The sequence below is a fragment of the Sturnira hondurensis genome, unplaced genomic scaffold, assembly GCF_014824575.4.
Source record: "Sturnira hondurensis isolate 20B ecotype Veracruz unplaced genomic scaffold, ASM1482457v3 Scaffold0017436, whole genome shotgun sequence".
NCBI lineage: Eukaryota > Metazoa > Chordata > Mammalia > Chiroptera > Phyllostomidae > Sturnira > Sturnira hondurensis.
Genome location: NW_028090067.1, coordinates 565,739 through 579,057, shown reverse-complemented (window position 1 = coordinate 579,057; position 13,319 = coordinate 565,739). Strand labels below are relative to the sequence as shown.

General features: G+C 38.2%; 1 protein-coding gene across 2 annotated transcripts; it reads right to left on the bottom strand.

The window, feature by feature from the left end:
• Window positions 1-3,286: 3,286 nt before the first annotated feature.
• CLEC2A (C-type lectin domain family 2 member A) lies at window positions 3,287-12,011 on the bottom strand. Of its 2 annotated transcripts, none has more exons than XM_037068455.1 (6): window positions 11,923-12,011; window positions 9,151-9,294; window positions 8,659-8,736; window positions 6,461-6,654; window positions 5,020-5,123; window positions 3,287-3,578 (listed from the first exon to the last, which is right to left on the bottom strand). In XM_037068455.1, exons 1-6 carry the CDS (start codon window positions 11,924-11,926, stop codon window positions 3,470-3,472), a joined length of 633 nt encoding a protein of 210 aa, XP_036924350.1. In that variant the 5' UTR covers window positions 11,927-12,011; the 3' UTR covers window positions 3,287-3,469. The 2 variants fall into 2 exon arrangements, with proteins under 2 accessions (XP_036924350.1, XP_036924351.1); XM_037068456.1 differs by having other exon boundaries at window positions 6,575-6,654.
• Between the last annotated feature and the right edge of the window lie 1,308 nt (window positions 12,012-13,319).

Here is a 13,319-nt window from a genome sequence, read left to right as displayed (position 1 = left end):
AACTCTTTCTGAGCATTGGGAGAAGTAATAAATCAGGCACACACATACAGATATGCCATCTCTTCTTCACCATGAGCCTTTACCCCAAGTTGATTATTTTCAAATTTTTTTTATCAAAAACAAATCAAATTTCAAATGGTAATGTGTTTAGATGCTGTAAGTATAAGATGTCTATTTCAAGTAATGTATAATCTTGTTTTTTTATGTGCTTTCACAATTTATTCTCCTTTAATAAGATTTGTTTTAAATATTATATTGAAAACCTTCCTGCTTCCTTAGTTTTCTAACTGAAATTTTATAAAAGTAAAGTTTCTTATTTTTCCTTCCACTTATTCAAAACACATTCATATTTTAAAATAAATGCAGCAGTTTGCTAAATGTAAGCAGGGTAGTTATTTAATTTCAAGAAGTTGCATGTAGTTCATTCTAAATCATCAGGAATTTATACCGTAGTAACTGTGAAGCAAAGTTTTAAAAGAGGGTTGAGTTATTCTACATTTCTAAGCAATTAACATGAATTAGCTTGTAATAACAAACCAACAATTAAAATAAAACCTATGTTATGAATCAAAATCTAATGCATTGACCTGTAATATACAATGGTGTCTAAAAATGATCATTTTCAAGTTTTCTCAGTTACAACGTGATGCACAGATGAGAATGCCCGCACTCGATTACATGCTGACATTCGCCAGGATTACTAAGTCATTTGCAGTCACCAAAAAAATGCCAGGTAAAAGCAATGATGGATGGGGCTCATAAAATTCTCTTTTTATCATTTACCACACCTTTCACCTGCAGTTAAGGGAGTAAGCCTTCATTAAAGATATAAAAGAAGTACTTGTTTGTGTGTGTTGGCCCTGTAAAGAAGGTACACCCTTTCTCTCCAAATTCTCCAACCCTGATTAATGTCTCTTCACTTATGCTCAGATTCCTTCTTGTATTCACGATCACAGTTATTTAGGAAGGAAAGTAAACTCAAGCTAACGTAACAAATACAGTTTTGATATAATTTTTCAAATGCTGTGCAGAATTTGAATTGTATGACACACTCAGGCATGTATCATAAGCCCATCCTTCCTTGTCTTTATGTGTAAAATGAAATGTTTACAAAAACCTGTTGTTTTGCCACTTTTGATGTTATTCTAGTTTATACTCTACAGTCTAAGCTTTGTAATTTTAATGTATAATTCTAATGATGTATTAGCGATTGTTATTTGTAGAGTTAGAAGTCAAAGGCATATTCACGCATATAGAGCACTTATATTTCTCTAACTTTTAAGCCCTAGGTTTTGGCTGACCTATCAATATAGATCCATTTCAAATTAGTTTTTTACAACCATTATTGCAGGCACAGAGTATCTAGTTATTTATTGTTATTTTGTTTGGTCCTGCTTCACAGAAACTTTTTGACTTGTGCTCAGAATGGGCAATTATGTGTCTTGAATTGATGAGACTCTGCCTGTAATCATTCATTCATTTAGTCAACAATTTTTAGCTCCTTTTGCCACTAAACTGGTTCTGAGCTGATGTGGCCCTGCCTTGGCAACATCTGGGACCTCAGGGCACTCGACTCAGGCAGAAAAGAATTAAAAGACTAATTTGAGTTGGAAGAAAAGCAATTTTTATTTAAATAGAACTTAGGTTCCTGGGACAGGGTCAAAGGTTGAGCCTGGGACTGGGAACCCCCAGAGTGGGTTCCAGTGAACACATGAGATGGGGTCAGTTCTTGGGATTTTGTGTGTTTGCAAGGGTGAGTTGTTTCTGAACTTGGTGGCAACAAATTCTGACTCTCTTCTAATTGGGAGGGTCTTGTTCCTAAAATGGGCTCTGGAAGGGTTGTGCCATTCACCCACCCCCATTCCTCTCCTACTTGTGGTACGAGTTTTCATTATAATGGTGCCATTTTCTTTTATTTTTATTTTCTTAAATTGGGTAATGTTGGTTAATGAAATTTTATAGGTTTCAGGTGTACAGTTCTGCAGTACATCATCTATGTATTGCATTGTGTGTTCACCACCCCAAGTCAAGTCTCCATCACCATGTCTCTCTGCTTTACCTTCTTGCTGGTCAATGGTTCCTTCCTCTTGGATCCATCTGTCCGTAGCCAGTCCTTGTTGTGGTTGACTTCTGTGACCACCAAAGGAGTTTTTCCTGCCCTAACTGTTGCCTTTTGATCACGCCTGGAGGAGGGGGCTCTGATGAGAGCACCTAAGGGCTTATGTGCCTATGCTGTTCCACCAACTTCCTCATTCTACTTGTTAGTTTTCCCAAATTCTTTTCATCTTGCCTCACTTTCAAGAAGTAAAAAACAACTTTAGTCTTTCACTTTATCTTCCAAATCGCCATAGTCATTTTGTAAGGAGAGGGGCATCTGCCGGAAATGGCGGAGGGGTTAGGAAGTGCCGAGGACAGCACGAGTGTACGTGAGCGTATGTTGCCCTGGCAAGCAGAGCAAAGTATATATGACTACTTCCATTACCTGGGGAATTCTAGGGGCAGTCTTTAAAAGCAGAGTGTGTGGAAATACCGCACAATTTGAAGTCCTCTCCCCTGACGACCCAGTCATCCAACAGAAGCTCAGGTGTCCAGGCTGGCAGGAGAAGGAGATCATGCGGTCCAGGGACATTCTCAGCACCCCTTCACCAGCACTACAGAGCCTTCCTGGAGTGCAGTGGGCACCGGAGGGGAAGAGGCCCAGGTCAGTGGGCTCTGGGTGCTGGGCAGCTGGGCAGCAAGCCCCGCTGTGCCCGGTAGCCTCTGGCGTGCTGCCCACACGTGCTCCTCCAGCACAGACCCAGTGAGCAGCGGGGCTGCCATGTTGCTCCCCCTGCTTCAGCCTGGATGGGGCCTTGGACCCACCGCAAGACATGAGGGAAGGTGCTTAGCCAGTTGGTGCTTTGTGCCCTAGCAGGCTCTGGAAGCCATGTGGCTGGCTAGGCGGCTGGCACGGGGCCTGCAAGACAGTGCAACTTCATATTTGCTGCATTGGTCAGCAGCTGTCCCAGCAGAGTCTGGAAGCTGCCTGGCTAGGAACGCAGCTGCACTGGTGAGATGACACAAAAGAGACAGGAAGCAAGGGCTGGACCAATGGCCAGAGAAGGAGCAGCGCACACAGGCTCCAAGGGACACCTGGAGCAGACCACGACCAGAAGCACGTTTCAGCCGCCTGTATTTTCCCAAGAATGGCACTTTAAAAGGGAAAGGTGATTCTAGGTGCGGCCTAGGACCGGTCTGGCCTGGCAGCGGGTGGCAGTGTTATTTTTCCCTTGGATATATATATATATTTTTTACAAAGGAATAGGTTTTGGGGCAGAAACCTGCCTTTATTTCAAATTGTATGGTAATTAAATAAAAGTTTCCTTTTCCTTTCTATTGAACTTTGTTTCCAAAGTTTTGCCTGTATGGTGGAGAATGGTGGGACTTCCCCTGGCTGGGTTCAGTAACAGTTTCCCAGTGTTCTCCTCTATTAAAATTGAGGTTTGCTGCAAATCCACTTCATGTCATCAAATCCCCTGGAACTATTGACTCCATCAGCATTCAGAAAAGCAAAATATCCATTCCCACTAATTTCAAACCTAAAAAAGGAATAACCAAAATTAGTTTGGAAACCATTTCAACTGTCATCAAAAATAAAATTAAAATTAGAGTGATTTGAAATCTTTCATACAGAACACTAAGCTTGATACTCACCCATCACCATATGCCACATGAAAATATCTGGTACCTAAAGGGACTGTAAGACTGAATGTAGCTATTTATTATTAGTGTAATGTGTAACCTTATTCAGAACAATAGGAAGAAAGATTGATTTGGGGGGGGGCATTGATAAATCAGTGATATAATTATATCTCCACGTCTATACACATTTACCTATATCTACTTTTATCTATTTATCTATCGATGTATCTACCTATCTACCTATCTAGAGTTGTTAAATCCATAGATCTCTGGAATTTTTTTAAAAAACCCACTTTTCTCAAACTCATAGATACAGAGCATAGACTGATGGTTGACAAGCGGCAAGGGCCAGAAGTGTGGGTAAAAAGGTTAAAGGGTTAAAAATAGGAACTGCTAGTTACACAACAGTCACAGAGCTGTACATTCTAGCCCAGGGAGCATGGTTGATACTATTGTAATCACTGTGCATGGGGCCCCGTGGGTACTGGAAACACGGCGGGCCCACTCAGTAAAGCGCACGGTTGTCTATCCACTACGCTGTTCATCTAAAACTAATGTGGAATAACATTAAAAGTAAACTGACATTGAGAGCATAAATAAATAAATAAACAAATAATAAAAGCAGTTCCCTGGTCTATTTTTAGGCAGTGTTCCTTTTTGAAAGTAATAAGATTAATATTTATTTGGTGCTTTTGCAGCATATTCAGATAAAAACTAAAAAGACTCCTTATGATATTGTTTTTGTTAATTTGTGGTGTTGATGACTGAAACTTCCCTCTTTTCCAATAAACATAATTTTTTCCATGGTACATATTTCAATATTTACTTAATGTTTATCTAGCACTTAATGACATATTAAGGCAGGACTACATGTGTGCAAGGGGGAAGGAGTGCAGTTCTTGTGGGTGAATGGTATGTAAGTGAGGAAAACGCACTCACTCAAGAGACTCTTAACTAAATAAATAATATTGACTTTGATGGACATTTGGAAAGTTAAAGACAACTGTATGTTCTCTATTTAAGTAAGAGAGATCTTTTATAAATTCAGGTGGTTAGAAAAGGTATAAGAAATGTTTGTGCTTTGGCTTGAAATTGGTAAAATAGTTGAATTTGAATTAGCAATATGAGCACTGATTAGCAAAATTTTGACAATGAAAAAATAAAATAGGAAGCAAATAAAAATAAAATGGAAAATTTCACTGTGTTATTTAGCAAGATAGGAGGAAGATGGGTTGTCCTAAAGTACTTTTTAGTGTAAAAAGGCACATGTCACTGTACAAAATGGTTTAATTTTTTTCACAACCAGAATAAATCTTCCCTACCACATTTGAAACTCACCAGGAATTGAATGTTTTGCCATTTGTCCATTTCCAAGGCTCTCCTTGTTTTCTGCTTAGCCCAATCCAGTGCATAAACGTTCCTGTGTGCTTTTTCAAAAATTCCTTTAAAAAATCACAACATGTTCTATTTAATAGTCTATAGCACATTGGTAAGCAGGCTTCTCATCCCGGTCAGACTTTAGGATTTATATATTAATTTGCATGCCCCAATGCTTCTATGGCAACAAACAGCACAAGTGCTCAGCTTAGTTTTACCTGGAGGATTTTTTTCTTTGCTCTTTTATTTCTTATACTCCCTGAGCTGCCCTGATTTGAATCGTTTTTAAAGGTAGTTACAGTGTCTCCACTGGGAAATTGATGAGAACATTGGACATCTTATCCTTCTAGTTGTAACATATAAACTCAATATGTTTTAGTCACAGAGTTAAGGACAAAGACAATAAATGAACATGATATATCCATCTGGTTGGCAAAATCAGGAGCTAAGTCCTTTTTATAGGAACTAGTACAGCATGTTTTTTAAAGGTGACAGAAAACTAATGCTCATATTTTGTTTTGTGTGCAGCTTCGCTCTTAAAATCATGGAAGTGGGGTTTGTTGGCTGGAGGACTTGATTGAACGTGTAAGTGTTGAAATAGCAAAACTCAGTGATAAACTACTTTGACTAGATATCAGAATAAGAATGCCATCATTTTTGTGTTTTCTCATAGAATCGGAAATGAAGCTAACTAACTTCTGAATATGCAACAGAAGATACTGAGTGATGAGTATAGTCTCTCCTCTGTGGAATCCTTACTGCTGGACCACAGACCTGTTGGTCAGCTTCTCTTTACAAACAAACAAACTTTCTCAGTTATCTTGACGCTTAAACCCCAAGTCCCTCTTTCTTTGCCGGCTCTCACTTCTTATTCCATTCATTTTCTCATTTTCTTGAAATATGGATCTTCTATATGGATTTTGTTTGCATTCTCATTTCTAAATTCCAAGAGCCATACCTTTTGTATGTTTCAGTTTTTCCCAGAATATCCTTAAGAGAATACAACTATGAAAGTATTTAAAAATCTATTTAATAATTTAAGAATATTGAACAAAGACTTTCAGCTATATGAACAATATGCATTGTGATTAAGTACATACCATCACAAGCTAACTTCCTTGTGTTCAAATGCTTGTTCAACAAGCTATGGCTGTGTGACAATGACTAGGTTACCTAACATCTCTGTGCTTCGTTTTCCTCACCTTTAAAAGAAGGATATTTTAATACTTGCTTCATAGGCATTAGTTGAAGATTACACGAATTTTTATAGTTTTAGGGCTTAAAACATAGTCTGACTTACATTATTGAATACTAACTTTTGCCATTTTTATTCTCTTTTTGTATAAGATTAAGCTCCAAAATGATTGAAAACTTTCCTTTTTCTTACCAGAACATTTCTTACCAGATCTTGATGTGTGTCAATCTGAGCAAGTTCTGATCTTTGTGACCTGCAAAATGTTTTACTGGCTGTCCAGTTTCTGGTATCATCAGAAAAATAGAAACACTTATATCTTACTTCAATCCATTTTCCTGGACATTTTATAGTCTGGGGATTTATTACAGTTTTGGAGTTTCTTGAAGGCAATACCATGATTACTGAAAAAAAAAAGAAATGATCAAATTTTAAAAAAGTTAAAATGTGTTTCTACTCATTCTGGTGAATCAGTTTTACTTTTGACTCTCATGGTTTGAGTCCTGTAAACTTAACTTCATTCATGTGATGGTGAATGAATTCAATTCCTCTGTGTGCAAGGAAGACATTTAGTGGCCAAGTAGTCTATACTTTAGCCTCATTTCCTGGCTTCTATTTTGAGAAATGAAACCACTAGCCACTCATGGTCTCTATTGGCATCCTACCAAAAAGAATGCATAAAAGTTAGCAATCGAGGAAGAGACCTAGAGGCCTGAATATAATTTAAGCCTCAAGGATTAAGGTAAGAAATGAAGGCTTCATTTTACCTTAAAGAAATGAGACGGTCATAGACAAAGGAGGATATAAAAGCTATAGAAGTGAAACTCACCCTAAGTTATAACAAGTCATTGAAATATGAGTTAGTGAAACATTTGTACTACTTCAACAATATTCGGTGCCAAAGGAACTGGAATAATAATGAATATATGTACACTGTTTTGAGAATTTATTCTTTCAGGTTTTTAGTTAGGTGTTGAGTAATGAGAATGAGACAAAGTGTCTGCCCTCCAAATGTTTGAATAAGTTAATGTGACGAAGAAAGATGAAAGTAGCCCTGAGTGTTGTGGTTCAGCGTGTTGAGTATCATCCTGAAAACAAAAGGTCACTGGTTCAATTCCTGGTCAGGGCACATGCCTGGTTTGTGGGCCAGGCCCCTGGATAGGGGCGTGTGAGAGGCAATCAGTGGATGTTTCTCTCTCACACTGATGTTTCTCTCTTTTTACCTCCCTGCCCCCTCTCTAAAAATAAATAAATAAAAGCTTCAAAAAAGAGCCAAGTAAATGTTCAAATGTAGGGCTAACTAACTCCCAAACCTTCTTGCCTCACTCTGCAATGTTTGTTTGTTTGATTTTGTAATACTCAGAAGTGGATCCAGGCTACTACCCATGGGTTATAAAGCATATTGTTTCAACACTTTTAAAAATTAAATTCATCAATACATATAAAGACTTCTTATAGAGACCCTTCTCTACAAATGTTTACATTGCAAATGTTTAAATATTGATAACATTGAGCTCCTAGGATTCTACAGTGACAGGGGAAACTGTGAGCAAAAAGTATATCCAATACTCTTGCAAATGACAAAGGAAACAAGTATCAAGAGTAGAAAGTGTTCATTTCAGTGCTAAATTAAGCAAAGCATGCACAAGGGCTGTCAAGTATTGAAGACTATCAGGGCCTAGCTCAGGAATTAAATTCAAGCTTTGGATTCCTTCCACAAAACAAAATCCAGAACACCCAGAAGAAGATAAACATCTTCTTTTTTACAAATCTACTCCAACAGAGAAAATCTTGCAGAATATCACTTATGTTATTATTTTTTCGTCAAAAGAGGATAGAAATAAACAAATATTTCATATAACCACTATTAGTAATATTACTTACTCTTGCTCCAAAAAATGCGAGTAAAGACATACTGTAATTATAGAGGAAATGTTGCATGGTGGTGAAAATATCAGGAATTACAGAAGAATCACAATTTTGGTTCTGGAAGTTATTTGTGAGAGGCAACTTTTTTACTCTGGCCTCTGTTTCTCTGTCTGTAAATGGATTTCATAATTATACCTATTCCACAGTCTTGTAAGAATTAAAAATAAATATTAAATGTAGTGTTTTTGACATGAGGCTCTTTAACTCACACAAAGTTCTCCCAATTAAAAATAGTTATTGATGTTGCTATCTTATTATCATCTGAGAATTTATGATTATTTTACTCCAAGACCAACAACTCCTATAAAGTTGAGAAGATGACTATAAAACCTGCTGAACTGAGAGGAACCCAAGGAAAAATCTGTGCAAACCTATTTACTGCTCCATAACTGAGTCACTCCACATAGAGCTTGAGATATAAATGTTTAGGCTTGCTAACCATAACTAACCATAGAGAGTTTATGAATTAATCCACTCACCTATCATTATAAAGGCCACTGGAATAATAATACAAATGATGATTGTAAAAGTCATCCAGTTGCTTTTTGACTTGTGAGCTGCAAAATAAAACATTTATGATAAAATTGCCAGAGAAACTCTGACTGGATATTTATTGTGTATTTATTCTTCCATAATAGTCACTCAAGAAACTCTGATTAAAAACATCCATCTCTTAAAGTAATAAAAGATACAATGGCCTTACAAAGTGCAAAGAAGGTAAGTGGCAACGATTGGTATAGCTGTTCAGAAGGGTGGTGGGGGGTGGGGAGATCCCTTAGATATGATGCAGGGCTGGAGGAAAGGCAAAGTCATTTCACAAGGTGAAAACAGTATGAGTGGGGATTATTATCAAGAAAGTATAAGGGTCATCAAAAGGTCTATGATTGGCCCTGGCCAGTGTGGCTCAGTTGGTTGGAGCATCATCCTGTAACCTAAACATTGTAGGTTCCACTCCCAGTCAGGGCACATACCTGGGTCCTGGGTCCGGTCCTGGGTCCAGGCATGTCCGATCTCTGGTCCAAGTGCATCCAATCTCTGTTCCAGGAGCATAGGGGAAGCAACCAATTGATGTTTCTCCCTCACATCAGTGTTTATCTCTCTCCCTTCCTTACTCTCTACAAACAATAAAAAAAATGTCCTCGGGTGAGGATAAAAAGTTTTGTTTGAAAAAGGACTGTGATGAGACAAATGGCTATAACAGATACATCAATTTATAAAAACAAAAGATAGGGGAAAAGGGAAAGTCATAAGATCACATGGCAGAAGAATGTAAGTGTAGGGTAAATTGTTTTCTTCATACTGTAAGCAATAAGGAGAAGTTTAATGCGTTTGAGCAAGAGGATGTCAATAAAAGCAGTATTTTGTGGTGAGAAGAATGAATTAGAAAGGAGATGGAATTTGGTACTCATGGAAATATTAGGAGATTAGGAAAAAGCAGTAATAATTTTACTACTGGTTAAGATAATCTTTTCTGGTACAGTATTAGCAGATGTAGAAATAATCTAGGAAGAGTGTGTGTATATAATATGTACACACACAAACATATTTAAATATCAGAAGAAAAAGATTTGAAGAAAAAATAAAAAAGAGCAGAGCAGACCTAGTGAGTAAAAGCTGAGAAAATTTACTAGGCTTTGTAAGAGGCAAATCTTTACTTTTACCCATCTTTCTTAGATTTTCAGCTGGCCTGAACAAAAAGAAAAAAACAGATCGACAAGAGTAAAACAGTTCATAAACTGGTGTGGGACACGTTACAAGAGAAACCTAAAGGAAGAGAAATTCAAAGCAGTAGCTTAGAACTCTGGCTTTTGTAGCATTTTCAACAAAAATAAATGCATAAATCTGTAGAGAAATGACAGGACAAAGAAAAAGCAGTTTCAGGCTTCCAAAGGTGGCAACTCCAGGAATGCAAATTTCCAGGAGGGAACTAAATAAAGTATACTGTCTCTGGGCTGATAAAAGTCTGTCTCTAATAAAGGGAGAATTTATATTCTGTCTTGAGGCAGAAAAAGGGGGGGGGGAAGGGTAGGGTGAGTTTCTCCTGAACTTACTGCTTGCTAATAACCGTCAGCTCAGAATAATTTCTATGTCAAAAGCATACAGTGGGGTGACATATTTTGGTTTCCTTCCATTTTATGATCACACTAAAAGGGAAAAGGATTCTTATAGAAGAAATATATCTGCAATATTGTCAGACAATTTGATTATATAAAAGATGTAACAACAGAAGCAACTTTTACTTCCTTGACTTTTCTTGCCTCACTCCTTACAACCTTTAATGTTATGCTATGTTAAATAGTACCGGTGAGCAATTGCCCATTGTTTGCTGTTAATCTTTAAAAAATCCTCATAAAACTTCATTACTAAACAACATAAAATGCTGTGTAAATTTAACATAAGACATTACCAGTTTAAGGAAGTATTCTTTTATTCCTAGTTTCCCAAGAGGGTTTATCTTAGACACTGAATGTTACCAAATTCTTTATATGTATTTATTGAATAATCATGTGGTTTTACTTTTTAAGCCAATTAATGAGGTAGCACTAGATGGTGGGGCACCATTGGGTATGTGAGACATTTTGGACAAAGGAGAAAGGAACAGGGTATTAGATATCAGAAATGAGAATAGACGTTTACAGATAGTTGAGAAAGAGCAGAAAGCACAAGGCAGGAAAATCCTTCCTGGGAAACTCAGAAACAATGGGACACGAGTGGGGAACTAGCTAATTTGCCTGAAGCCCTCTTGTTTATTACAATGAATTAAAATTAGGCTAAAGAACACCCTAAATTCTCTTCCCTGAAGTAGTTTTCTGTGCCTGAATCTCTTCAGCAAGAAGGTAAGGAGGGTCAAAGGCTCTTTCTGAGTCTTTTGCCTCTTAATAAACAGCTTAAAATTAATATCCCCCAAAGCAGCTTCAGCACGGCAGAATCGTTTTCCTTTCAACAACATGGTGATTAGGCATTTATATATCTCAGGAAGTGATCACCTGATTTTTACGTATTTCTAATGTTTTCTCAAAGGGTGAGGGGTTGGGTGTCAAAAGGGAGGGAGATTAAGAAGTACAAACCTCCAGTTATAAAATAATAAAGTATAGCACAGGGAATAACATCAATAACATCATAGTAACTATGTATGCTGACAGATGGTTATTAGACTTATTGCGGTGATCACTTCGTAAGGCATATAAATGTTGAATCAGTATTGTATACCTGAAAGTAACATAATATGGTATGTTGTATGTCAACTATAATTTTTAAAAATGTTTAAATGATGGTTAAAAAGGGAAAATTTTGATGACAGACTCACATGCAGGCAGAAATGTCACATTGACAAGATGACGACCACCTGCAAGCCAAGGAGAGTGGCTGGACCTGACCCTTCCTTTCCTAACAGCCCTCACAAGGAGCCAGTCTTACCAACCCCTCGGTTCCAGACATCTGGCTTCCAGAACTGTGACGCAACAAACAATTGATGTTTAAGCTCCCCGGTTTGTCATGTTTTCTGGTGGCAGTTCCAGTAAACTAAAACGCCAAAGCATTTACAAACTAAGACTAAAGAAAATAGTCTTAGAAAATTTTTCAAAGGTATACAATGCCATGTATCTAATGAGAACAACGAAATAAAAGAAGTAAATATTATAGATAATGAAGTGGTGATGTCAGAGCAGGCAGTCAGATATTCACCACAGAGAAGGGAGCAGACAAGGCCTGATTATGTTGAGAAACAGCAGTTTACCACTCACCCATCGCTCCGGACTACATCCTACTTCGTCAACTTGGCAGGAAAGACAACTGTACAGCCACGCAGCGGGGAATGCAAGTGGCTGCTCTGGATTATCTGGGAGAGAGAGAAAAAGTTACCTGAGATACCTCCCGCTGAGCGCACGCACAGTAGAAGCCCAGAATGATGACTCACAACTATGAAGCAAGAGCAGTAGGAGCCAAAACGACACCTTGAAAAGGAAGTGGGCACTAACCTGGGAAAGTCTGGGAAACAGATTGGAGAGAGGGAGGGCACCAGCACAGGCCCAGGACAAGCCAAGAAGGAGATCAGATAGTTTGAAGTAGGGGTACCAGAAGGGGAAAAGAAACAGCCACGAATGGAAAACTTATTTGAACAAATAATAAAGGAGAACTTCCCCAGTCTGGCAAAGGAAATAGACTTCCAGGAAATCCAGGAAGCTCACAGAGTCCCAAAGAAGTTGGTCCCAAGAAGGAACACACCAAGGCACATCATCATTACATTAGCCAAGATGAAAATGAAGGAGAGAATCCTAGAAGCAGCAAGAGATAAGGGGACAGTTACCTACAAAGGAGTTCCCACAAGACTGTCAGAGGATTTCTCAAAAGAGACCTTACAAGCAAGAAGGAGCTGGAAAGAAGTATTCCAAGTCATGAAATCCAAAGACCTACATCCAAGACTGCTCTACCCAGCAAAGCTTTCATTTAGAATGGAAGGACAGATAAAGTGCTTCTCAGATAAGATCAAATTCAAGGAGTTCATCATCACCAAGCCCTTATAAATGAAATGCTAAAGGGACTTATCTAAGAAAAAGAAGATAAAAATATGAACAGTGAAAGGACAGCAAACTCACCGTTATTAACAACCACACCTAAAACAAAAGCCAACTAAGAGGATAGCTAGATCAGGAGCAGAACCATAGAAATGAAGAATACATGGAGGGTTAGCAACAGGGGAGTGGGAGGAGGAGAAGTAGGGAAAAGGTACAGAGAATAAGTAGCATAGACAGTAGGTAGAAAATAGATAGGGGGGAGGGCAAGAATAGTATGGGAAATATAGAATCTAAAGAACTTGAGACACATGGTCATAAACTAAAGGGGGGAATGGTGGTGGAGGGGGTGTGCAGGGTGGAGGGGAATGAAGGGGGGGATAGAACAACTGTAATGATATAATCAATAAAATATATTTAAAAAAAAGAAAAAAAAACAGAAAGAAAACCCAAGGAAAGATACGCAGTCTTGGCAAGGACCCTGTAGCCAGCCCGCGCTCTGCCTCTCTGAGAGGGTAGTATCTCTTGCCACTTTCCACTCGGATCTTGCCACTATCGCTAAATTCCTCTTTGTCCGTGTCTCTAAACTACTTTTTCCTGTGACACCACAGCATCACCACAGCCTCCGG